The 25,478-nt window shown below is 36.3% G+C and overlaps 3 protein-coding genes across 6 annotated transcripts in view; 2 read left to right on the top strand and 1 right to left on the bottom strand.

The window, feature by feature from the left end:
• The window catches only part of LOC107598769 (progesterone-induced-blocking factor 1), a 34,362-nt gene extending 21,819 nt beyond the window's left edge, over positions 1–12,543 (bottom strand). The window contains exons 1-9 of the mRNA XM_016290203.1: positions 11,948–12,543; positions 11,726–11,826; positions 8,868–9,066; positions 8,561–8,680; positions 8,010–8,143; positions 4,140–4,248; positions 3,606–3,787; positions 3,192–3,317; positions 1,093–1,191 (exon numbers count right to left, since the gene is read on the bottom strand). Of these exons, the coding sequence (XP_016145689.1) occupies positions 1,093–1,191; positions 3,192–3,317; positions 3,606–3,787; positions 4,140–4,248; positions 8,010–8,143; positions 8,561–8,680; positions 8,868–9,066; positions 11,726–11,826; positions 11,948–12,196 (1,319 nt within the window). The 5' untranslated portion in view covers positions 12,197–12,543. The remainder of the gene's footprint in view (positions 1–1,092; positions 1,192–3,191; positions 3,318–3,605; positions 3,788–4,139; positions 4,249–8,009; positions 8,144–8,560; positions 8,681–8,867; positions 9,067–11,725; positions 11,827–11,947) is intronic.
• An 83-nt stretch (positions 12,544–12,626) lies between these two features.
• Positions 12,627–18,891, top strand: gpalpp1 (GPALPP motifs containing 1). 4 transcript variants are annotated; one of them, XM_016290162.1, is made up of 8 exons: positions 12,627–12,843; positions 13,047–13,191; positions 13,749–13,871; positions 13,970–14,116; positions 14,261–14,519; positions 14,896–15,057; positions 17,581–17,682; positions 17,955–18,890. In XM_016290162.1, exons 1-8 carry the CDS (start codon positions 12,759–12,761, stop codon positions 18,171–18,173), a joined length of 1,242 nt encoding a protein of 413 aa, XP_016145648.1. In that variant the 5' UTR covers positions 12,627–12,758; the 3' UTR covers positions 18,174–18,890. The 4 variants fall into 4 exon arrangements, with proteins under 4 accessions (XP_016145648.1, XP_016145647.1, XP_016145650.1 ...); XM_016290161.1 differs by having other exon boundaries at positions 13,746–13,871; XM_016290164.1 differs by lacking the exons at positions 12,627–12,843; positions 13,047–13,191; positions 13,749–13,871; ... (1 more) ...; positions 14,261–14,519; positions 14,896–15,057 and adding exons at positions 15,174–15,511; positions 16,069–16,191; positions 16,290–16,436; positions 16,581–16,839; positions 17,216–17,377 and having other exon boundaries at positions 17,955–18,891.
• A 212-nt stretch (positions 18,892–19,103) lies between these two features.
• On the top strand, positions 19,104–24,032 carry gtf2f2a (general transcription factor IIF, polypeptide 2a). The gene is made up of 9 exons (XM_016290160.1): positions 19,104–19,324; positions 19,502–19,575; positions 19,677–19,695; positions 19,784–19,928; positions 22,055–22,080; positions 22,222–22,271; positions 22,637–22,736; positions 22,837–22,980; positions 23,483–24,032. The coding sequence occupies exons 1-9, from the start codon at positions 19,259–19,261 to the stop codon at positions 23,600–23,602; spliced, it is 744 nt and encodes a 247-aa protein (XP_016145646.1). The 5' UTR covers positions 19,104–19,258; the 3' UTR covers positions 23,603–24,032.
• Positions 24,033–25,478: the final 1,446 nt, after the last annotated feature.

Here is a 25,478-nt window from a genome sequence, read left to right as displayed (position 1 = left end):
AAGAAGATGCTGTTCAGTGTCCAAAAATAATTACAGCTATCATAACCAACAGTCAGCATATTTTAAAATCTTGACTTTGATTATTTACTTGTCATTGACAAGCGTTTCATAGTTATACAAGAACACTTTCTTTTTTTTACTTGAGGTAGTAACAGAGGTTAAAATATGCCTTCCTGCAACTTTAAAGTTGTTGATTATTATACACCGACATCACACTAACAGAAAACATGACTACACCCACTTTTACTTACAGTGACAATATATGGACATGTCTATCATCAGTTCATTCAAAGATTACTTGATTTAGCCTTAGAGGAATCCAGTCAAGCCTGAAATGTTTGACTCCAAGAAAAAAAACAAGCAAAACATAAAAAAAGCCCTAAAGAAAGGTCCTTTTCACAGATTTACCAGTGCATGCAAAGGCTAGAACAGCATTAATGCCACCGCTCATCCCTATACTGTGTGCTTACTAATGCAAAAGTTAAGTCATTTTATTACCGTTAACCAATATTTATAATATTGGGGAGGAAATAACAATGATCCAATTACACTACTGTTAAAAAATTTGGGGTCTGTAAGATTTTTGATCAACAAGGCTGCATTTATTTGATCAAAAATACAGTAAAAACTGAAATAGTGAAATCAAGAAAAATTTATTATTATTATTGTTGAAAACAGTTGTGCTGCTTAATATTTTTGTGGAAAGTGACAAATTATTGTATTATTATTGTAAGACATAAATCTTTTGCAACATTACAAATGTCTTTACTGTCACTTCTGATCAATTCTTGCTGAAAAAAAACAAACAAAAAACTAACAATGACATTTGAACAAAATGTACAAAGTTGCCATCCTGATTACAAAATGCCAAGCAGCTTATTGCATCAAATTTATTTCACAGATTTCACTAGTGTATTAATATTGTATGATTCACACACATTCAGCTGTCATGCTTCTTTACACTGAAAGATGACTTGGCAAGAATTCCTGCACATGTATTTTCTCAATAGTTTTTTATTGAATAAGTGTCAATCAGAAAATAAAAACAGCTACAGATTGTCACGCATATGTGAGAGGTGTGTATGAACTTACTGGTCTAAGAGTTGATCATATTTGGCTTGGGCATCTCGTTCTGCATTCAGTGCCCTGTCTTTCTCAATGACAGCATTATCTCGGGATTCACGAAGGTTTCTGAAAGAGTAATAAACACATTTCCTGAAACAGTACTGTACATTATGCAGCACAGGTTTAGGTTAAGTGTGCTTTAAAGCCTTGACACAATATAAATAATGATCATTCATAACCTGTATCATTGCATGTAATACTAACAAGCAAACCCCAGCATTCCACTGCTAACCGTTTCTGTATAATATTCCATAGTTTCACTGGTTGAATTTCACTTTTGCGCTTTGGAGTGACCAGATATATCACAAATAAGTCATTTTGAGATGGCATAAATCCAGTTACACAGCAATTATAGTCCCACAAAAGTGGAGAAACTATGTGTCAAGTCTGTGAGCCGACATGAAACGAGATGTGCCAATTTTCAAAACAACATTAAAAGTATAATGTTGCTCTGATGCTGTGTACAGAAAATGATACTGCATTAGTGCAAAAATATGATGAAAATATAATGAAAGCATGTGGAGTTTTAATCAGATATTCTTTATTCACAGCTACTATGCTTTCAATAATCATGCATGCACTGCAGCCCATCTTAAGAAACTGATTTTCTTAATTTTCTTAATGTTTAGAAGACAAACATAAAGACACAGAGGTCAGAGTTTCCCAACTCAGGGCTCAACAGTGCGACCAAACCTAAATTTTTTAAGTTAGGAGCACAAGTGCTCCTAAAAAGAAAAGTAAGCGTCGAGCCCTGCAACTTTTTAATATATACATTTTTATGGTCATTTATTATTAGGGGACGATCGTTTTTAAAAAAAAAAAGATTTTTTTTGATGAGACTTCCATGACTGGAAATCACAATTTTAAAACTCCCTTACATCCCCAGGTTTTCTGTTGAAAACAGTCCTGTGTGTATGTGTGTGGTGTGTGTGTGTTAAAGCAGGGGTTTTCAAACTGTGGGTCGTGACCCACTTGTGGGTCACAGAGTGGGACAAGTTGGGTCGCACAAAGTCACTTGGCTGCAGCTAAATTTGAGTTTCAATGACACACACACTCACACAGTTCAGTCTAGGGCTGCACAATATTCCAACATTAATTACGAATTGCAATAAGTTGTAATAACAGTAAGGGTTTCAGAGCGACGTCATTATTAAAAGGCTCGATCGGTCCACATTATTAAAAGGAAACAACTCGCTCACTTCACTGCGCTGTATATTCTGCATGAGATTGCATCCACTGAAAATTCAAATGTTGCAAAACTTTTTCAGGTATGCTAATTCATTTCTATCGTCTGTTTGAACTCAGCGCTGTTTTTGTTCCTTATGCATTTACCAATAAGGAAACTGTCTGTAAAAAGCATTTCACATGCACAGGCCGAGTGGGGCACAAACGGGGGTTAATTGTAACACTACGCAATTTAAACATTTCCACATGCTAGCATAACAATATTTCCTTGCCATATCATCTCTATATAGAGACAAAATGTGCCAAAGTTCAAAAATCTTTTGAAGATATTGCTGAACATTTATTTAACCATTGCAAAAGTGCATTTCTGACTGAAGTAAATTTGCCATCTCAGTTTTTAGTGTTTATTTAAAATGTTTATTATTTCTCCCCGTCCCCTATTTATTATTCGCTCTCCCCTACACACACGGAAGGAGCATGAATGCATTTTCTGCGCTGAACCTCGCGATGAGTTTAACAACACCCACAGCGGATTACAGTTCACCGGAGTAAGCGTATTTCGAGTTTTTATAGACATGTTTCATATTTTAACACCTGTAAACAGAAATTAAAACGTAAATATTAGTAGTGAAATTTTTCAGTTGTACTATAAAATAAAATGGTTATTTTTCTTAAATAATTAATTTCTGCCATATTATACTTTTAATTAAGATTAAGCTTAAAGTAGGCTAAAGTCAATTGTTTTTTTTATCTCAAATATTTTGGTGGGTCGTGAAATAGGTTATACTTGTCTAGGTGGGTCGTGGAATGGAAAAGTTTGGGAACCCCTGTGTTAAAGGATCTGTCCTTGTCCAGTCAGAGACATTAAGGCATGCTCTCACCTGTTCTCTCTCTCATACATCTCTTTAGATGCTCTCTGCAGGCTCTCGATTTCATGACTGGTCTTCATTCGAATGCGCTCCAGTTCATCACGCAGTTTGTTTTCATACTCTGTCTTATAGTGATCTCTGGTGGAGGGATGCAAACAGCACAACTGTCAAACTGTAATGACTTCACAAAAAAGATTTGAGAGTCTTAATAGACCTTGAATCTCTGTTCCGAATCCAAATATAATGCCACAATACTAGAGTCACCAGATTTGGCCCATTTCTTCATATCATGCAAACTTCTTAATAGAGATCAGGGCTGTATTCGTCATAAAACTGAACTCTGAATGAATTCTCACAACTGAATAAAAATTAGGTTGAGAGCAGGGAATGTAAAAAGGCAGCATCCTTATTATTTACCACACATACCTAGAAGCAACATATTTTTCATAGGCATCTTCCCTGGCCTTTTTAGTGTCTTCAAGCTGGGTCTGCAGTCTGTCCAGACGGTCTTCTTGATGAGCACAGCGCACATTAAGCTCCATGTTCTGCCTGTTTAAATATTCTTTGTCCTTCTGCATCAATGTTACAGACTGCTGCAGAGTGGCCACCTGCGGATAAAAGGAAAAAAGCAGTGAGAAAGGGTTAAAGTAAGTAACGGGAGACAATTTGTGACAGACAGATTTATGTTGACATTTGGCTACCAAATGCCCCCATGGATAGTGTGCCAGATATAAAATGTACTGTCAATGGATAATACACTTCAAATATATTTTTCAAATATATAGAGGAATTGTACCTTGCTCTCTTAAACACATCACTTAAAAAGAAAATAAACTGAAACATTGTTTATCACCAACTGTCAATCTCAGATGTTGATCATTTAAACATGGCCCAATAAGTCAACAAAATAATTGGCCTAACGGATATGCTGATCTGTCAGTAATATTAAGAACACATTACTTCCTTATTTAGGTCATTCCTCTCTTTTGTCAGGGCAGTGTGTGTGAGGTCCAGCATTTCCAACTTCTTCCTCAACTCTCTCAACTCCGTTTCACACCCATCTCTCTCTCTGTGGAGTCAATAATACAGGTTATATTTGTATATATATGCACACACAACCACAGCATTAAAGGACTGAACTAATGATGGCTCTGTAAGATTTTTTTTTTATGTTTTTGAAAGAAGTCTCTTAAGCTCACAAAGACTGCATTTATTTTATCAAACACAGTAAAATCAGTACCACTGTTAAATATTATTACAATTTAACCCTTAAAGACCTAGAACACTTTTGGGGCACCTGACACGCCTGCACTTTTCTTTGTTTTTAAAGGTGTCATAAGATGCAATTTAAATTTTTCCTTTCTCTTTGAAGTGTTACAAGCTCTTGGTGCATAAAGAAGATCTGTAAATTTGCAAAGACTAAAGTCTCAAATCCAAAGAGATATTCTTTATAAAAGTTAAGAGTCAGCCACGCCTACCTAAAACGGCTCGTTCTAACACGTCCCCACATATCTACGTCACTATGTGGGAAGATTTGCATAACACCGCCCAAATGTTCACGCAAAGAATGAAGGCGTAACTTTTATTCTCGCTGTAGTATTGTTGTTGCCGCCGCCATGTCGTGAAGGCACTGTGTGATTCGTTGTGAAAGCGAAACTACTTTGTTTGGCCTTCCAAAAGAGGACGATATCTGCTTCGTCATGCCTGGAGCTGATCCGTGCTGGTCGCTGAGGAAATACTACAACTTTGCGCTGTGGATCGCCAGATCGGCTTTCACCGTGGACGAAGCGGAGTCCAGCCCGGGGTCGTCACATGTGGTTGCCGCAAGCCCACCGGACGCTCCTTCGTCGAATCCGCCGCCTCTGCTCTTTCTAGCCCTCCGGCCATTCCTCACTTTATCCTCCGGCCGCCGCTCACTCTAGGCCGCCGTGTGTGATGCTGTGTTTCGTTGTGAAAGCGAAACTACTTTGTTTGGCCTTCCAAAAATGGACACGACTAGAAATCAGTGGTTAAGTTGTATTTACAACACTGTTCCAGAACAGTTTAACCCAAATATTCAGATGTGTGCAGCACATTTTATGGAGGACTGTTTTCTGATCCTGGGAGAGTAGACTACAATGCCGGCTGTTCTGACTCAAAGACTGTAAGTACGTTTTTTATATTTAGAGAGTTTTTATATTTTATATATTTAAAGCAAGTTTTTTGGGCAGTGTATAGTAGGGCTTGTTGTTTGCCATTTCTCCGATCACAAATGCAGACATTGTTTTATGTTTACGCGGCGCGATGCAACGCAACGCGTAAAAAGACAGTATAAGTCATCATAATCCATAATTATGTCATCACTGAATGCAACGAATGCCACGTTTATAATGGGTTTTCATGTTTTTGAATCATCTCTCCGGCCGGACAGGGCATCACAATATGGTAAGGGGCGTAACATTTCCGTCACACGCTTGAGAAATTTGGCCAATCACAACGCACTGGATAGCTGGACAATCACAGCACACCTCTCTTTTTCAGACCGATGAGCTTTGTAAAAATCGACGCATTTCAGAAAGGCGGGACATAGAGGAGAAACAATAATGTACAGTATGTGGAAAATAATGTGATTTTTTCTTTAAACTGCATAAACATTTCATTACACCAAATAATGTTCTTTTTAGCAGCATCATATGACCCCTTTAAGACCTATTCTAGCAGTCAGCATCAAGTGTCATATATCATTATAAACAGGAGAACTTGAAGTTTCAGTCTAGCTAATTTAAAGTCCCAATTTTCCTTTTGTTTTCTCTAAGAATGAATGAATTTCCAGAATTTTAAGAAAAATGCAAGCAACAATATGGTGTTTTTTTTACTGTGTACTCAAACTGAATTTTTTTTTCTTTAGAAAGTTATATCTGGATGTTTTACACTTCCAAATAAAAATGTCTACATATAACATTCCCCAAGCAAGTTATAGCCATTTATTACAATATTGTTATAGGCACTTTTCAGTGAAAAACAGGTTTATTTAGTTTACTAACAATATAGATGTGTCCAAAAAACGTTTAGGGGGTAAAAATAATGGAATCAGTTATAAAATAACAAAACACAGTAAAAAAGTGCCTTTCTTTCAGAGAAATATATTTTCAATCGGAGTATGAACAACAGCAAACACAAACCGTGCAGCTATTTAGTGAAAACAATTGCACAAATTGTCTTCTGTAACAAAAATACAAATAGTGCAAATGATTCACAAACTACACACAAAATGAGTGAGAAATACACATGAGTGTTGTAGAAAAAATAGTGAAAATGATCTTTATGAACTATATAAAAATTATTTGCATAATATACATAATATAAATGATCGATCCGCTGGCTGTACTCTGCGTCGGAATCGATTTTACCGGGACATCGCCTAGCGACGCGAATACATAAATTCCAGTGCTCTAACCAAATTTCCAGTGAAAAATCCTAAATGGTGGTTCAAAAGACCAAAACCTATGTTTACTGGTTGAATATGGGATGGTTTGACTTTGAACCAATCTGGGCACGGGGGTGGGACTAAGCGTCAACAAGGGGAAGTTGTGGCCTAATGGTTAGAGAGGTTGCGGGTTCGAGTCTGGTACCGCGAGGGGTTGTAGGTGGGGGGGGGGAATGCACAGCGCTTTCTCTCCCACCTTCAATACCACGACTGAGGCACCCTTGAGCAAGGCACCGAACCCCTAACTGCTCCCTGGGCGCCGCAGCAAAAAAAATGGCTGCTCACTGCTCCGGGTGCGTGTTCACGGTGTGTGTGTTCACTGCTGTGTGTGTGCACTTTGGATGGGATAAATGCAGAGCACTAATTCCGAGTATGGGTAACCATACTAGTCCACATGTCACGTCACTTCACTTTCAATCCTTCCTGTTTGGCTCAGAGAACCGAAATGCATTGGTTTCTTCTGACGAATCAATGTTGTCAAAATGTGATGACGTAATCACGTACACTACGGAGCCTCTGTAAATCCAAATAAGACAAATGCCACTGCTCCGGGTGTGTGTTCACTGCTGTGTGCACTTTGGATGGGATAAATGCAGAGCACTAATTCCGAGTATGGGTAACCATACTAGTCCACATGTCACGTCACTTCACTTTCAATCCTTCCTGTTTGGCTCAGAGAACCGAAATGCATTGGTTTCTTCTGACGAATCAATGTTGTCAAAATGTGATGACGTAATCACGTACACTACGGAGCCTCTGTAAATCCAAATAAGACAAATGAGATATTTCTGCTTTAAAACACCTTTTAAAGCATTCAGATAGAATTAGCGGTTCAAAAGTTATTAAACATTTAAGAACAATAGTACTTTTTAGTACTTTACTGTCTCGGTCTTTGAGGGTTAAGATTTACAATTTTAAATTGTAATTTATTCCTGTGATGATAAAGCTGAATTTTCAGCAGCCGTTACTCCAGACTTCAGTGTCACATGATCCTTCAAAAATAATTTTAATATGCTAATTTTTTGATTGTTTTGATTGATCGAACAGTTGCTACTAATTTTATGGAAACGGTGATAATTTATTTCAGGATTCTCTTTTTTTTTTTTTTTTGCAACAATGTAAATGTCTTTTGAATGGAGTCTACATGTGGTCTACATGTGGACAGGCTATACTAAAATTAGGGCTGACAATGGATTAAAATAATATTTTAATTAAATTATTTGAGCTCCATATAGCTGTGAGATTGTGTCCTGTGCTCACAGCTCCTTTTTCATTCTGTGTTGCCTGCTCTTATGGTTTAAAAGGGTGCAATGCCTGTATTAACAGCAGAGACTCACAAAGACAATGCAGGACATTCCACTCACCGTTTGATTTTGTCATAGTTCTCTCGTTTGTAGTCTCCTTCCTGAATAAGCTGCTTGGTGTCAGCAAGTTCCAGGGTGAGTCTCTGACAGCGGATTTCCAGCTCTGAGCGTGCTCTCCTCTCTTCCTCATAGCTCTGGTCGGGATATGGGAAAGCAGCAATGTATGTAAATAAGAAATAACAGTAGTAATGCCAATAATAAAGATTATTTCACAGATGTCTGGAATACTTGATTCTGCATTTATACCAGCGCAAATTAGAACAGCCAATGAAAACAGTTGTCATCTTGCAACTCGAAACTGCTTAAGCTGTTAAAGCGGACTAAATGATACATATGTCACCAGAGAGAAGTCTGTAGTTTTCATCAGAATGTCCACATTTTAATTAAATCTTACGAGATCAAAACATTAGAAAAGATTAAACGGATGGATTAATCGAAACGGATGAATTGTTCAAGTAAATTAAAATTGAAAATACATTTTCAATTTCACACTGACTTTAAAGACTGTAGTAAAAATAGTATCCAAAAAGAGAAGAAACTTTTTTTCACACCTCCATTAGTGATCTAATTTGGTTACGATGACTGTCCAGATCCTCGTTCAGGTTAGTCTTTTTCACTTGCAGCTCAGTCACAAGAGCTCTCAGAGGGTTCACAACCTCGTAGAACCGAATCTATGTGGAGAAAAAAAACACATATATATATACACACACACACACACACACACACACACACACACACTATAGCTTTTAAATCTGCTCAGGGTTTGTCCACAAGTTTGTTAGTGGGAGTAACCAACAGCACCAATAAATAAACCTAACAATCTTTATTCCCAACTCCAGTTGATAATTCAGTGCTTACTGCCACATATTCAGGGATGGTGAGTTTGTCCTCAGGCATTTCCTTCAGCTCAGTGTACTTCTCCTCAGACAGCTCCACGTCCCTCAGGCTCCTGCGGAGATCACCTGCTCGATCACACAGCTGATGGTTTGTCTCTTCCAGCTGCTTCTGTCTGAGCATGATGGTGTCCATTTCCTGCTTCCTCAAGGCTTGCTGCTTCCTGCATAAGCAGAAGCCACATTCAACCCTATAAAGCCTATCATATTTGTATCATGTATCATATTTGATATATGAATTTCAACGGCCTCTAAATGACCGAGATGATCAAAACTTTGCTGAAAGACCTGTTGTGCACAATCTACTACATACTTTTTTAAGCAAGTAAAGGGTATTTCAGCCTTTTTGCTGTGAAATGTTTACTAATGTTTACAAAGTAAGAATACATTTTATATTTCAAGATATTTCAAAATGAACTTTTCCTGGACTGCAGCAACGTAGGTTTACCTGATTAAACACTACTTGATTAAGCATTTTCAGAAAAATCATATTAAAATGTGAGTATCAAATATGTTGTATCAGGCTTTTGAGAAATGTTTATTTGTTCATCTCTCAATCATAATTGTATTGCATTGCATTATGTTTTGCATCCACAATAAAAATTTCAGAGCTTTGATCATGAAACTAAGAATTTAAATATCATCTTACTAAGACAATTTATGGAGATTCAGAGTGACAACTAATATGTATATGCATTTTATGTAAGTAATCTGTTGTTCTATTATAAAGATGTCATTGATTTACATTACAAGCTATCAATCTTACTTTTTGGCCATATAAATAATAAATAAAATCTGCACCAAAAATATTTTTGCCTCTGAATAAAAGTGAGATGTTTTTTCCTCCTCGAGTATGAGCTCCATATTCTCACTATATCATACTACATGAGCCATATATAAGCCTGATGTATCAAATATGATGCATCAAAGCATAAAACAATTATGCAAAGTGTGCAAAGTACTTTTTATTTTATATTTTGTCTAAAGCACCAATCAAGTGTTCAATTGAATTATTATAATCATTCATTTAACATTCATTAGCAGTGTTGGGGGTAACGCATTACAAGTAATGCGAGTTACGTAATCAGATTACTTTTTTCAAGTAACTAGTAAAGTAACGCATTACTTTTTTAATTTACAAGAAAATATCTGAGTTACTTTTTCAAAAAAGTAACGCCAGTTACTTTGTTTTCCCAGTTATTGACTGACAGCTCTCCTGTCCCCATATTGGGAGAAATCAGAAGTACAGAGGCGTTGTGTGTGCTGTGTGAACATGATGTAGTTCTAGACTAAATGTGAATGTGCATTAATTCATCCCACTCACAAAAAAAAAAACAGATTTAGTATTCATCAAAATGCATTAAAACAGTGAAATGCAAACTCAGAATATGATGCAAACTAGGGATGCACCGGTTTGACGATAAATCATGATAAAATTCCCCACGGTTAGTACTACCGTTTCATCTTTTAATTATCATTAAAACCGTATTAGATTACCGCGATTTGAACAACTCGCGATAAATAAATACGGTCCAGCATAAAGCACAGTTTTAAGTAACAGTCTCCCGTGCGCACAGCAGCAGAGTAGTTTTGTTTTGAGTGAAAACAGGGTGGAAAAGTTGGGAGGTTTTAAAAGAGTGCTAAGGGAATTATACAAATGAATATATGAATGAATTAATTATATGAATGTACCTCTGAAGGTTCTGACTGTCTTCAGAAACGATTCGATGACATTTTGTTTTCATCTTCGCTCCATGTAATACCTAAAGGATGCGTTTTTAATCGCAATAATGCTTTGTACACGGAGGTTACGGAAACAGCTCTAATTCAGCTTTTCCACAAGCGCCACCTGCTGTCAGCGAGTGGATTTACAGAGACTTATATTTACATTCAGCCTGTGTGCGGTTTCTGTCTGGCCAAAAACGGATCAAATTTGCATGCCCTGCTGTACATTTTGACCAGTTGATGAAAAACAAGCTTATGTGGATTCTACACATTTGAACAATTCAGATAAGTTATCTAGAATTATTTATGGAGTAGATAAAATACATATAACCATCTATTAATCAATTATCATTTTGACTTTTGTCTCTTCTTTATTTAAAGGCTGAAATGTGAGGTTTACCTTTTTATGAAACTTTTTCAAAGCTTTATTTGAACATTTACATTAGATATTTCAACATGCTATTAAACTGTTGTCAGCCAAGTTGTCATTTAAAATCCGAACATCATTGGTAATGTTGTTTTAGTGATTATGCAAACAAAAAGTCGTTTTATCTGTTGTTTATAGATTTATAAATATAAAACTTGTGATTATATAAATATTTAAAAAATATTAAAAAGTGATTTATGTGTCGTTACTTTTTTTAACATCTCCAGCACATTTGAACAATACCGTGGTAATACTGATAACCGTGATCATTTTGGTCACTATAATCATGATAAGAAATGTTCATATCGTTACATCCCTAATGCAAACCTGCAATTATTAACTAATGTCTTTGCTGCTGACCTTTGATGATCCAGTTCAACCATACTAATAAGCAAAAATGACTAGATAAACTAACAATTGTGCGTCATTGTTTTTTTTTTATTGCTGAAGAGTGTTTCTTCTCCTGCGTTCTACTGTACAGACGTGAATTTACTTTTCCTTCAGCCTGAGGTTACACTTTTTGGTGTGAAAGGGCTTTTACATTTGCTATAAATAGAACCACTAAAATTAAATAAGGCACATTTGTCAGCCAATACCAAATTGAGCACTGACAGATTGTACATCCCTACTTCCAAAAGATCTTTTTTCTCAGTAAAACTGTGTAAACGTACCTGTTTTCATCCTGCTGTAGTTTGAGCTGGCTGTCCAGACGCAGAGCAAGCACCTGCTTCTGATGGAGAGCATCGTTCAGCCTTTCCTCCAGCTCTTCTATCTACAAATGAACGTGCAAAACAATCATTTTAACGCTTACGGGTGAACAAACACAGCTGAAATACTTTTAAAACTGCTTTCAGTCTAATGTAGAGAGTAGTTTTGTATTCATCAACCATTACCTTGGTGAGGTGGTCCACTTTGAGGTTGTCGATGAGCAGATTTTTCTGTGACAGCTCTATCTTCAGTTTTTGAAGGGTATGAAGCAGCTCTTTTCTTTCCAGGAGCTGTTTTGTCACCTTCCCTGCTCCATCTTTCTCATCCGAAGACGATATGTCCTCTGTGGGGACTGTTGTCTCCAAACTGATGTCCTCAGACTCGATGGAGCTGGAGATGTTTGCCGTGGCGTCTCTTGGCTTCTTAGGTGGCATCTCGACAAAGCTCCAGTCCAAAAGTCCTACCGACTTGTCATGTGAGATAAGAAGACTGTTCTTCAAAGATGGAAATGTAGCAGTCAAGCGGCAGGATAGGAGCTCAGACGCTCAAGTGTAGAATTAACGGATAAGCGATGACAGCTGGACAAAGCAAGGTGACAAATTCGGTTATTTCAGGTTAACCACCTGACTTTCACAGCCTCGTGGCAAGAAAAGACGACAAAGTTTAAAATGTCTTATGTTGGAAAACGTGTTTTATGATTAAAACGGGAACTTATTTATCACACCGACTGTTGTTTTTAAGCGTCCCGCCTCCCATAGAAACAGCAATGGCTGACAACAGAGAAGAGAAGTGACGTTTGCGTTAAAGAGCGTCTGATGGAAAATAACGCGCCATCTACAGGATTCCGCCTGAACGGGACTCTTAATTTGAAATTTCCCTAAAACTCGAGACCGGAAATAAGAGAATGTGTTTATTGTATCGTAGCATATTTCCTGGGTTTGTGAACGAATACATGTGTGTTTCATTATTATTTCGTCTGACACAATCATTTTTGCGATGTCTACTCAAAATATAATTGGATCCGCTTTGACACCGACGATGGAAAAAAGCAAAAATTATGATTCAGATGAAGAAGGCGCAAGTATGTTAACGTTACACATTGTAGCAGCTGCTTTGTGAACTGCAAAATATTTTTTTTATTATTTCGTATCTGCAAATGCATAACAAACCTGATTGCCTTTAGATGTTTTCCCCTTTTTCCCCAACAACAGTTAAGTCATTCAGTCCTTTAGGTTTAATTGAAGTATAAATGAATGCACAATAAATAATGCATGCTGCCTCCAGTCATAGGTCCAGCTTTGCCTCCAAAATATAAAGCCTCAGAGTCCTCCAGCTCATGTGAAGACAGTGATCAAGAGGAGGTTGTGTTCAAGAGAGCCAAATACTCATCATCATCATCATCATCATCTAGGAACCGGACTTCTTCAAAGTATGATACTTGATGGTTTTCCAGATACATGTGTTTCTCAGGGATTCATAGTTAATGAAGTGTTTGGTCATAAATAAACCACTTTTGATATATGCAAATTATTTTTTATGTTGTGTTGGGAGATAGTCAACCTTATAAAGCATACTGTATTGTATTTGATAAATACATTTTGGAAGGCCTCTAAATGATAAAAACTGTTGAAAAACCCGCTGTACACAATCTACTACAAGCCTTCTGTCATCTGATCTGATCTTGCCAAAAATGTCCAACTTAGGTTTACGCGGTTATCTTTTCTTTTCTTTTTTCAAGAAAAGTCTAATTAAAATGTAAGCATGAGATATGATCCATCAGGCTTTTGAGGAACGTTTATTTGTTCATTTCTCAATCAACATTGTATTGCATTGCATTATATGTTTTGCCTCCACAGTAAAAACTACAGAGCCTTGATCACAAAACTAAGCTTTTAAATATCACCTTAAGATGGATATGGAGTGGTAGCTGATATTTATGTGCCTTTTTGTTTTGTGGTTAAATTTTTTGTGGTTCTTTAACAGCAGCAGGAGCAATGTGAAAGATGAGATGGATATAAAGCAAGTCGATAAGGATGAGGAGGATGATGATGGTTTTTTTGGTCCAGCTCTTCCCCCAGGATATCAAAAGCGAGACAAATCACCAGAGGGGTAATAAACACTTGATAATAGCATGCCACATAATCATTTGTAGAGCAATTTCAGCATCCCAATCTAAGTCGTGGATGAGCTACATTTTGCATCTCCAGGCCACCTTTACTAGGACCTGCACTCCCTCCAGGATTTAAAAAACAAGAGGATGATGATGAGGATGAAGATGCAGAAGATGATACCAGAGGGTTTTTAGGACCAGCTTTACCACCAGGATATCAAAAGCTAGACGGATCTCCTGAACGGTAACGGGAATTGACAAAAGTACTACTTTACAATTTTTTTTGTTGTGTAGAGTTGGTAGTATCACACACACATAGTATCATATTTATTCTAATTTTACATGCAAATGTAAATGTTGATTTAGGTTTTTTCCCCCTCCCCTGCAGACCACCTGTAGGACCTGCTCTACCTCCAGGCTTTAAAAGAGAAGATGCCGATGAAGATGAAGAAGAGGGAAAAGAAGATGCTAGAGGGTTTTTATTACCAGCTCTACCGCCAGGTTATACACCAGCAGAGTCAAGCGGTGAAGAAGATGATGATTATGTCATTGGACCCATGCCATCAAAAGGACCATTCCAGGACTCTGTGGCATTGGACATTGAAAGAAGAGCTCAAAGAATGAAAGACAAACTTACAGGAGTAGATGTAAGTGCTTTTTATGGTTTTTTTTTTTTTAAACATACATTTTTTTTTATCTATTAATTCAGCTAGTATTTTGGGTATATTATTATTATTTATAATTTACTATATTATTATTTGTTTTTGTATATTGTATATTTCTTCTTACTTTTTACTTTTTGTATATTTCTATCTTTGCACGTATGCTTCTAATTTCAAGCCTCATATACTTCCCATTTTTATTTCAGTTTACATACTTTAAACCTCAGGACAAGTTATTTTGCTGTTCTTGTACAATGACAATAAAGAACTTGACTGATTAGGTTTGTTCAACATTAAAAGAGATGTTGATTTATACCAGTGAGTGGGCAGACTAAACAATCTCGGACTCTTCTGCTTTTAGACTGGCTCCAAAGTGCTCAGAGAGAGCTGGATGACCGAGCTGCCTCCTGAGTTGCAGCATGTGGGCCTGGAAGCACGAACCTTTAAGAAAAGATCAGGCCCTGAGAACAAAGACCGCACAATTTGGACTGACACTCCCGCTGACCGTGAGCGAAAAGCTAGGGTGAGTTAGCGATAGATGTAATTGAGTTCAGATGTGAAATGTGGGGTAGAATTTCCAGTGATATCATATGTGATTTTGCAGGTGATAAAAGGTTGTTGTTGTTGAAGTATGTTAACGTTACACATTGTAGCAGCTGCTTTGTGAACTGCAAAATATTTTTTTTATTATTTCGTATCTGCAAATGCATAACAAACCTGATTGCCTTTAGATGTTTTCCCCTTTTTCCCCAACAACAGTTAAGTCATTCAGTCCTTTAGGTTTAATTGAAGTATAAATGAATGCACAATAAATAATGCATGCTGCCTCCAGTCATAGGTCCAGCTTTGCCTCCAAAATATAAAGCCTCAGAGTCCTCCAGCTCATGTGAAGACAGTGATCAAGAGGAGGTTGTGTTCAAGAGAGCCAAATACTCATCATCATCATCATCATCATCTAGGAACCGGACTTCTTCAAAGTATGATACTTGATGGTTTTCCAGATACATGTGTTTCTCAGGGATTCATAGTTAATGAAGTGTTTGGTCATAAATAAACCACTTTTGATATATGCAAATTATTTTTTATGTTGTGTTGGGAGATAGTCAACCTTATAAAGCATACTGTATTGTATTTGATAAATACATTTTGGAAGGCCTCTAAATGATAAAAACTGTTGAAAAACCCGCTGTACACAATCTACTACAAGCCTTCTGTCATCTGATCTGATCTTGCCAAAAATGTCCAACTTAGGTTTACGCGGTTATCTTTTCTTTTCTTTTTTCAAGAAAAGTCTAATTAAAATGTAAGCATGAGATATGATCCATCAGGCTTTTGAGGAACGTTTATTTGTTCATTTCTCAATCAACATTGTATTGCATTGCATTATATGTTTTGCCTCCACAGTAAAAACTACAGAGCCTTGATCACAAAACTAAGCTTTTAAATATCACCTTAAGATGGATATGGAGTGGTAGCTGATATTTATGTGCCTTTTTGTTTTGTGGTTAAATTTTTTGTGGTTCTTTAACAGCAGCAGGAGCAATGTGAAAGATGAGATGGATATAAAGCAAGTCGATAAGGATGAGGAGGATGATGATGGTTTTTTTGGTCCAGCTCTTCCCCCAGGATATCAAAAGCGAGACAAATCACCAGAGGGGTAATAAACACTTGATAATAGCATGCCACATAATCATTTGTAGAGCAATTTCAGCATCCCAATCTAAGTCGTGGATGAGCTACATTTTGCATCTCCAGGCCACCTTTACTAGGACCTGCACTCCCTCCAGGATTTAAAAAACAAGAGGATGATGATGAGGATGAAGATGCAGAAGATGATACCAGAGGGTTTTTAGGACCAGCTTTACCACCAGGATATCAAAAGCTAGACGGATCTCCTGAACGGTAACGGGAATTGACAAAAGTACTACTTTACAATTTTTTTTGTTGTGTAGAGTTGGTAGTATCACACACACATAGTATCATATTTATTCTAATTTTACATGCAAATGTAAATGTTGATTTAGGTTTTTTCCCCCTCCCCTGCAGACCACCTGTAGGACCTGCTCTACCTCCAGGCTTTAAAAGAGAAGATGCCGATGAAGATGAAGAAGAGGGAAAAGAAGATGCTAGAGGGTTTTTATTACCAGCTCTACCGCCAGGTTATACACCAGCAGAGTCAAGCGGTGAAGAAGATGATGATTATGTCATTGGACCCATGCCATCAAAAGGACCATTCCAGGACTCTGTGGCATTGGACATTGAAAGAAGAGCTCAAAGAATGAAAGACAAACTTACAGGAGTAGATGTAAGTGCTTTTTATGGTTTTTTTTTTTTTAAACATACATTTTTTTTTATCTATTAATTCAGCTAGTATTTTGGGTATATTATTATTATTTATAATTTACTATATTATTATTTGTTTTTGTATATTGTATATTTCTTCTTACTTTTTACTTTTTGTATATTTCTATCTTTGCACGTATGCTTCTAATTTCAAGCCTCATATACTTCCCATTTTTATTTCAGTTTACATACTTTAAACCTCAGGACAAGTTATTTTGCTGTTCTTGTACAATGACAATAAAGAACTTGACTGATTAGGTTTGTTCAACATTAAAAGAGATGTTGATTTATACCAGTGAGTGGGCAGACTAAACAATCTCGGACTCTTCTGCTTTTAGACTGGCTCCAAAGTGCTCAGAGAGAGCTGGATGACCGAGCTGCCTCCTGAGTTGCAGCATGTGGGCCTGGAAGCACGAACCTTTAAGAAAAGATCAGGCCCTGAGAACAAAGACCGCACAATTTGGACTGACACTCCTGCTGACCGTGAGCGAAAAGCTAGGGTGAGTTAGCGATAGATGTAATTGAGTTCAGATGTGAAATGTGGGGTAGAATTTCCAGTGATATCATATGTGATTTTGCAGGTGATAAAAGGTTGTTGTTGTTGTTGTTGTTTTTTTTGTTTGTTTTTTTTTGGCCACTGGTTTTTGGAAAAGAGGGATTTCAGGGACTGTTTTGAAATTCCCTTCTTGTTTGTCTTGCTTAGGAACGACTAGAGGCTAAGGAAAAAGGTGAATCTGCCAAGGATGATGGACCTTGTCTGTCTCACAAAGAGCTTGAGATGGCTGAAAAAGTTTCAAAATATAATGTAAGTTCGGTTAAATCCAGCTTTAAGATTTATTACAAATTGTACTTGAATGAGATAGTCAAAAAATGGCATTAATATTATATATATCACCGTTAAAAAGTTTGGAATACTTTTTTTTTTTAGCATTTATTTGATCCAAACTACAGTTAAAAACAATTTATTTTGGAGTAGCTCACTCTGATGGACCACACCTTTAGTTTGCTACTTGCAGCTGTGACTGCTTAAGTATAAAAATGTTGAATTTCAGTCTCAGAATGCCCATCTCTTTTTAGGAATCCAAGCGTGGTGAATCTCTCATCAGTATGCACACTACGAAGATGAAAAGAAAAGCTGAGGAGGATGCTTCAAAGCCTGTGGAAAGAAGACCCTTCGACAGAGACGCCGACCTCCAAGTCAATCGGTTTGATGAGGCTCAAAAAAAAGCTTTGCTCAAGAAGTCACAAGAGCTGAACACCCGCTTTTCACACAGCAAAGACCGCATGTTCCTTTGAGGGACATTCAGCAAATGTATCTCTTGTTGTCAAGGATTTTTTTAAAGGAACTTTGTACTGCATTGGAATGCTTGCAGCAGCATCATCATCATCAAAACATTATGTGCTTTGTTGACAATTATTTGTAAAATTTAGAGGACCTACTGAGGTTCCTCCTAAATTTGCCTTTTATATGTCTAATGTCTGATTGTAAAAGATAATGCATTAAAATGTCTATAATTTTGTGATTTCTAAAAGTTTTTAGTCCGCCTTTTTAATACTAAGTAATGAATATATAAGTATTATTGTTTATATCCAGTGATAGCATTTTATTCCCCTGAATTCTGACAGTTTTATGTTTTGGGGTCACGTATTGTTTACCAGAGTGTGCTTTCCTCGTAGAATATTCCATGTTCAGATCACATGAACTTCACCCCAAAAATGAAAGAAAGAAAGAATGGATATTTTGCTTAATGAAGCGAAGACTATTTTAGGACCATTACAACTTTTTGTTGTGTCATTACTTGCTATATTATAGTAATGAGAATCAACATTCATAATGATAATTATTAATGTTACAATGCAAACAATCATGAAGGTGAATTTTAAGGATGCAAGTCATAATTCTTCGCAGAGTAGAGGCCATAAGGCTCAACTGAATTGTTTCTGGGACGTTTTTATGCTATCATAAATGTAAAGTGTGATAATTCCTGTGAATAAATACCTCTAAAAAAAACATGTTCACTTCTAAATAAGTCAGTTGCATTTACCAGAAATGTGTGTTTATTGACTATATAAAACGACAAAGCGACGTAGAAAATATCTCCTTTATATCTTAAAATATCCTACTCTAACTCAACTATTACTGGGTGAGCTAACAAAAAGAAAATGCTTGTTTATTTGTTAACTGTTCCACAAAATCTCGGATTTTGTAAATGCGTAGCATCTGCATTAACCAACGCGCTTTTGTTTGGTTTTTGTCCTAACGGGCTACCGTACAACCTGCTCTGTTGATGGAGTGTTAGCTAACGAGTGTGTAGCGTGGAAGAGGTGCACTAAATCCACATGAAATAGCTAGAATAGAAACATTTAAACTATTAACAAGCATGTCAGACAAAGGAGAGGTGGATTTAACCGGGGCAAAGCAGAACACGGGTGTATGGCTGGTCAAAGTAAGTGCTTTAAATAGCTCGATGATGAACAGCTAACGTTACAGCCAGTTGTACATGGCTTTAGCATCTACAAATACCTCGCATGGCAATATGGTTTATATGTTGTGCAGTGTAATTATTAAAACCACGTTAAAGTGGGCCTTGTTTTAAAGCTATGTTTGCATACACTTCATAAAGGTCCCAAAGTATTTGTCACAGCAATGGGCCAAAGCAACAGGGAGAGGAGAAGTTGGAAAGCTCCGAATATGCAAGTATGTAGCAACAATAGGTATCATCTACATGTGATGGAGTACTACAGGCACAACGTTAATTCAAAACATTAATATTCATACAATTGTTGTTGTTTGTACAGGAATCAAGGCAAAGCAGAGGTAATGCGTATGTCTTTAAACATTCAGTGTTTTATCTTCGAGACTTGTGTCTTTAGGTGGATTCAGTGTTCTTCTGATTGATTGACAGGTGTCTTTCACACTCAATGAGGAGCTGACCACCGTGGACACCATTGGGGAGAAATCCTCTATGGTACGGGCCCCCAGAGAGCATCCATTCACTCTGCAGACGGTCGGTGGACAGACTCTGACTGTTTTTACTGAAAACTCTTCAGGTGAGAACCAGGATGTCACTACATGCAATGCTGTGAACTGCTGTGCATTTAAATGATATGAAGATAAAGTACAACATTTGTTGTTAATTGATGAGAATTTCCATGTAGTGTTATATTGTAAAAAGTGGATTATAACAAGCGAAAAAATATAAATATATAAACTCAGTAAATTAACCATTTTTAATAATACATAGTTATATCTTTCTTTATTAAGTCTTTTCACACAAAAATTATGACTCATTATTTGATTGTTACTATTGTTTAATATTATGTTAATATCTCAAGATTTTAAGAGCATTTTTACTTTTTTATTATAAAGAGTTTTAGTACTTCTTGGGGACATCATTTGATGTCCAATGACATGATTTCAGAACTGCTCCATTAGAATACTTAGAAGATGGTCACTTAAGAACAATGTGCACTTTAAATTGTAACATATGTTTAGCACGTGCAGGACGAAGATGCATCAACCAACGTGTTATAATAAGAAATAAATAGAAACATTTGCTAATTTAGTAGTTATAGCACAAAATGTAAAATAATTTACAGAAAATGTTAAGGATCCCTTTCTGGGTAATCTTTTACAGAATTTATAAATGTCTTTTGGTATTTTTATTATATAAAGAATCAACTGTTCTATTTAAAATTGTATTTGGACAGTTTAGTTGAATAACTGAATTACAGATGACAGACAAGGCGGTGTTCATTTGAAAGGTAAATTTATTATACGCACAGCATATGAATATATGCATATTTAATTGCCCATATTTTAACTGAAAATATTCATAATAGCAACAACACTATGAAGTGAATGATTTTACTCGTCTCAACCTATATATTTCAATGAAAAGCAGAGATGTCTGAAATATAGGGCTGCACGATAATTCGAAATGGAATCGAGATCGCGATTGGACAGAAGCTGCGATTATCATGCGTATCTTTCAGTGAAGCGCGGTTCTGTGATCAGCAGTAAATCTTCATCTAAAGGCCAGAGGGCTCTCTCGCGCTGAAACTCCAAATACGCCTCGCAGAAGAACCCCAGAAAATGCCTATCGCTGCAGCTGAATAAACAGAAGATTCAACTGCTTTCATTGATTCAACGTGACTAATAAACACACGATTACGGCAATATACGGTTTATCAGAGTTCTTCTTCTTATAATTTTCATTAAAATAAAGTATATTTATAATGCAATGCCTTTGCTTAAATACTATGAAATAGGTTGCATGCCTTATTCTGTGTAAGAAGCCACATCATCTCACAGAAGGATTTATTTCAAACACTCGACTGACGTTATGAGTTTGGAGTAAAAATGTTATTAAATGTGGTATTTTCACATGCTTTCAGATGGAGCAGCATTTACTTCACAGAGTCGTAGTTCACTAAGAAGCTATGCAAACAGCTGTCATTATCGCAAACGATTTCTTCGATTTCAGAATTGCACAATAAAATCGTCTGCGATTTGTTTTTGTTTTTTTCGTAACTTGTCAGTGAACTACGGCTATGTGTAGTAAATGCTGCTCTATCTGAAAGCACGTGATGATGATTTCCTGCTGATTACAGAACCGGCATTACTATCAAAATGCTTATGACAATCGCATTCGATTAATCGTGCAGCCTTACTGAAATATAAGACTTATGTAATGTTAGTTATTTACATATTAATAAAAGTTAGTATAAAGTGTCATAGTTTTTTTTCCTGTTAACTGAACTTTTGCTTTCAAACAGCTCATTTGGTAAGTCATTCCGTGCCGTCTCTGGGATTTCCTGTACAAACTTCAGTTGCCTCATACTCTTTTCCTCCAGTTCTATTTAATTTCTCTTGTTATTCTTTGTCTGCTGTATGAGATGAATCAGATATTAGGTTGTAATAGCTTTCATCTGGTCTCTTAAGCTTTTGCAGTTGCTAACCTCTGCCTCTCAATCAGTGTATGTGATTGTGGTGTTTTAATGGTAGAAGACATTAGAATGGGCCTTCAAATATAACTGATTTTGGAAACCAAATCTACTCACTGCCTTAATTATTCCTTGATTAATGTGGAGTTGTGTTGTGTAGCTTGGGTGTGTGTGCGCATGACCAACTCTGTATAGTTTCCATGCTAATTCTTGTTTTTCTGTCGTGAAAGTGAGGATTTCTTTAGTTGTTGTGAAGGTGCTTGAGTTCCAAAGCCTGGCCACTTCTCTTCTGTTAAGTGTCCTGGGACCGGTTGTTCAAAAACATTTTTTGTTTTAGTCCTAATAAATTTTTATATACAGTATGTGTGTATATATATATATATATATATATATGCAGAGAGCTGAATGCAGACCAGCCGTCAGTGAAAACTACATGAAGCTAAAGAAGTATGTTCAGATGTGCACACACTAGCTCTGTTCCAAAAATGTTGTGTAATGCCTACACCGAAAGCATTATAAATTCTCATAGAAACTCATAAAGGATTAATTTATGGGCCAAAAGCTCTATATGTGCAGCAACTCTGTGTGCCACACAAACATCCTGAACTCGCAACACTAGCTAGTGAGCACTAACCTAACTCTAAACCTTAAATGAAAACTTTTTTTGCATTTTTAAAAAGAGAAAGAAAATAGATTTTTTTTAGGTCTATACAGGTCCACACACAATCTATTTCAAGACCTGTGATGTCTGATACATAAACTTCATTATGCTTATGGCCAGAACTCATAAAGGATGTTGTGTTATTTTGCAGACTGCAGATCGAGGAGTTATCTAAACCCATGAGGTTCTCTCAACAGCTTGACAAAGCAGTTACCACCAACTACAAACCGGTGGCTAATCACGCCTATAATGTAGGTCAAGCTTTTGCATCGTCCAACAGATGTCTGAAGTATCTGATATGCAGTTGATTGTTGATGCACACTCCGTTTGTTCCTTTTTTTTTCTCCTTAGCTGTACTATGAAAAGAAGAAGAAAGAAGAAGGGAAGAGGGCACGAGCAGATAAGCAGCAGGTGCTGGACATGTTGTTCTCTGCTTTTGAGAAGCATCAGTATTATAACATTAAGGATCTGGTGGACATCACAAAACAGCCTGTGGTGAGTTAAATTACAGTAACACTACGTAACACACATAGACTACTGTTCAGAAGTTTGGGGTTGGCCATTGTATTTTATTGATTATTTTTTAATGTTTGAAAGAAGAAATATTATAACTAATTAATTAACTGTTTTCTGTTTGAATCTATTGTAAAATGTGCAATTTATTAAAAAAGGGATTCCTATGATGGCAAAGCCATTACTCCAGTCTCCAGTGTCGCATGATCCTTCAGAAATCATTCTAATATGCTGATTTGCTGATTAATATTTCTTAATATTATCAATGATGAAAATAGTTGTGCTGCTTAATCTTTTTTGCATAAATTGTGAGAACCATGTTACATTTTTTTTCAGGATTTATTAATAAAAAGTTCAATAAAAAAAATAATTGGAAATAGAAATATTCTGTAACAATGTAAAAGTATTTACTGTCATTTTTGATCAAAATACATGCTTGACGAACCGTAGTGTTCACTACAAGTCTTCCTTTCTTATTCTCTAGATTTATTTGAAGGAGATTCTTCGAGACATTGGAATATACAATGTCAAAGGCACCCACAAGAACACCTGGGAACTCAAACCAGAGTACCGACACTACCAGAACGAAGAAAAGAGCGACTGATCATTTTCAAAGCTTGTTACCATTGAGTGGCTATGAAAACCGGAAAAGCCAACTTCCCCAATAAGTTCAAAATGTTGTTTCTGAATAATTTCTTCAAGGATGATTTAGTTGTTTTTAGAGGTGCATCAGAAAACTATGTGGCATTTTATAATGCTAAGCAGTTTTTTTTATGCTCGTTATATTGAGTGATTCCCATGAAAAAAAAAAAAAAAAAACTAGTAAGAGTTGTTCAAATCTTCCGTCATCTGAAAATGAAAAGAACTTATCTTCTCATCTTAATGTTGTGTATAAAGGGATGATGTTGGATCTTTTCTTATTTAAAGAAACATTGATAGAATAATGGTAAACAGTTGTTTTATTCAGATTTAGTTTTCTGATTGAAACACTTATTTTAGATGGTATTTTGTGTTCTTAAATGCTCTTGAAATAAAGTTTTTTTTTTGTTGTACAAAAAATGTATAATTTCCATGTTTCTGCACACGATGTGAAACTTTTTAGTTTTTTACAATTCACTCAGCAGGACTGGGGTTAAATATTTAAATAAAATATATTTAAATAGTTAAGTTCAAATAAACGATTTAATATCAGATACATTTGATTTGTTAAATAAGTGTGACCATTATGAAAGCAAAATTTATGGTTATGAAAAAAAAGGAGAAACTCAAAGCAGCTCATTATCAAAAACGGGGTCATTGTTTAGCACCAGAACCAATGATATTGTGCACCCGCAAATCTATCTCTTAGAAAATTCTGTAGGTAGCTGGGTCGGTTACAAATGGTACCAACAAACTGGATAAGCATTAAAAGTGTATATGTGTGGGACGTCTGCAGGACATTAAAGATCAGCCTGAATAATTGCAAGGCTCAATAGGGGTGAAGCAGCTTAACACTACACAGCATCGTTATGCATTTGGCATTCTCCATTCTTGGTTCCCAAACTGGGGTGCGCGAGAGAATGCTTTTAATGATCTTTGTGCTTTTTTTGAAGGGGCAAGTGAAAGAGAATTTGACTTGCCCGACCGGACAACTAATCTAATCTTATTAAAACGTCGAATTAGAGAAGCAGCAAAATTTCGGCGAGAATGATTCAGATTTTATTACACTTGGTGTAAACGGCTATTCAATTCATGGATAATCAATAGTAACAAGGTCGAGGCAGTTGAGACTCACGTGAGACAATCTCATAGCTTCAACACAACTGCACACAGAAGAAACATACTACGGTAAAAAAAATGTAGTTTGTATATTTATTACATAAAGCCTAGCCTAATTAATTAACATGACACGACTAAGAGAGTGCAGTTTTCCCTGAAAATCAGTACGATTGTAAGTTCGACATTGATTTTAAACAAGACTTCAAACGAGTAGTTAATATTAAGTGACTTGGGGCATATATTTTAGTACAATAATGTCAATGTGACTGTTTTTGCTGGATTTGTTTAACGAAAATAGTTCCAAACAAACTTAGCAGAACTGTCTCGCATCTCTGAGCAACTCACAGCGTCAGCGGTGTTTCTTTAGGCTACTGAATGATTCATTTTTGAATTAATAATTTGAGTCAATGATTCAGTGGTCCATTCATAAAGACAGGCGCTTGGGTCATTCTTGAATGAATCAGCCGTTTGAACGCCTCAATGACTCACTCATTAAGACAGTCAACTTGCTGCCACCTGCTGGCGGGTTACTTTCACATTTAAAAGTAACTTTCTTTTTTTTTTTTTTTACAACTTTTCATATTTGTAAATAAAAAAACCTGATGTAAAACACCAAGCTCACAGCATTATTTATGCTGTTGTAATTTTGCAGTGTTAATGCTACATTTCAGCTTCATTAAATTGTCTGTGTAAATGCATCTAAATGCCACTTCAGCTGCTTC

The sequence above is a fragment of the Sinocyclocheilus grahami genome, unplaced genomic scaffold, assembly GCF_001515645.1.
Source record: "Sinocyclocheilus grahami isolate Dianchi unplaced genomic scaffold, SAMN03320097.WGS_v1.1 scaffold255.1, whole genome shotgun sequence".
Taxonomy (NCBI): domain Eukaryota; kingdom Metazoa; phylum Chordata; class Actinopteri; order Cypriniformes; family Cyprinidae; genus Sinocyclocheilus; species Sinocyclocheilus grahami.
Note: the sequence above shows the minus strand (reverse complement) of the source record. Positions and strands in the feature narration are given on the sequence as shown.

What these genes read in the sequence shown, in the direction of transcription:
- gtf2f2a (XM_016290160.1), top strand. Translation starts at nt 19,259, where the DNA reads ATGTCAGACAAAGGAGAGGTGGATTTAACCGGGGCAAAGCAGAACACG. An exon ending in TTTTACTGAAAACTCTTCAG is followed by an intron (nt 19,929 to 22,054) that starts GTGAGAACCAGG and finishes CTGTCGTGAAAG; the next exon opens with TGAGGATTTCTTTAGTTGTT. An exon ending in TGGCTAATCACGCCTATAAT is followed by an intron (nt 22,737 to 22,836) that starts GTAGGTCAAGCT and finishes TTTTCTCCTTAG; the next exon opens with CTGTACTATGAAAAGAAGAA.
- gpalpp1 (XM_016290161.1), top strand. Translation starts at nt 12,759, where the DNA reads ATGTCTACTCAAAATATAATTGGATCCGCTTTGACACCGACGATGGAA. An exon ending in AGGAACCGGACTTCTTCAAA is followed by an intron (nt 13,192 to 13,745) that starts GTATGATACTTG and finishes GTTCTTTAACAG; the next exon opens with CAGCAGGAGCAATGTGAAAG. An exon ending in AAAAAGTTTCAAAATATAAT is followed by an intron (nt 17,683 to 17,954) that starts GTAAGTTCGGTT and finishes ATCTCTTTTTAG; the next exon opens with GAATCCAAGCGTGGTGAATC.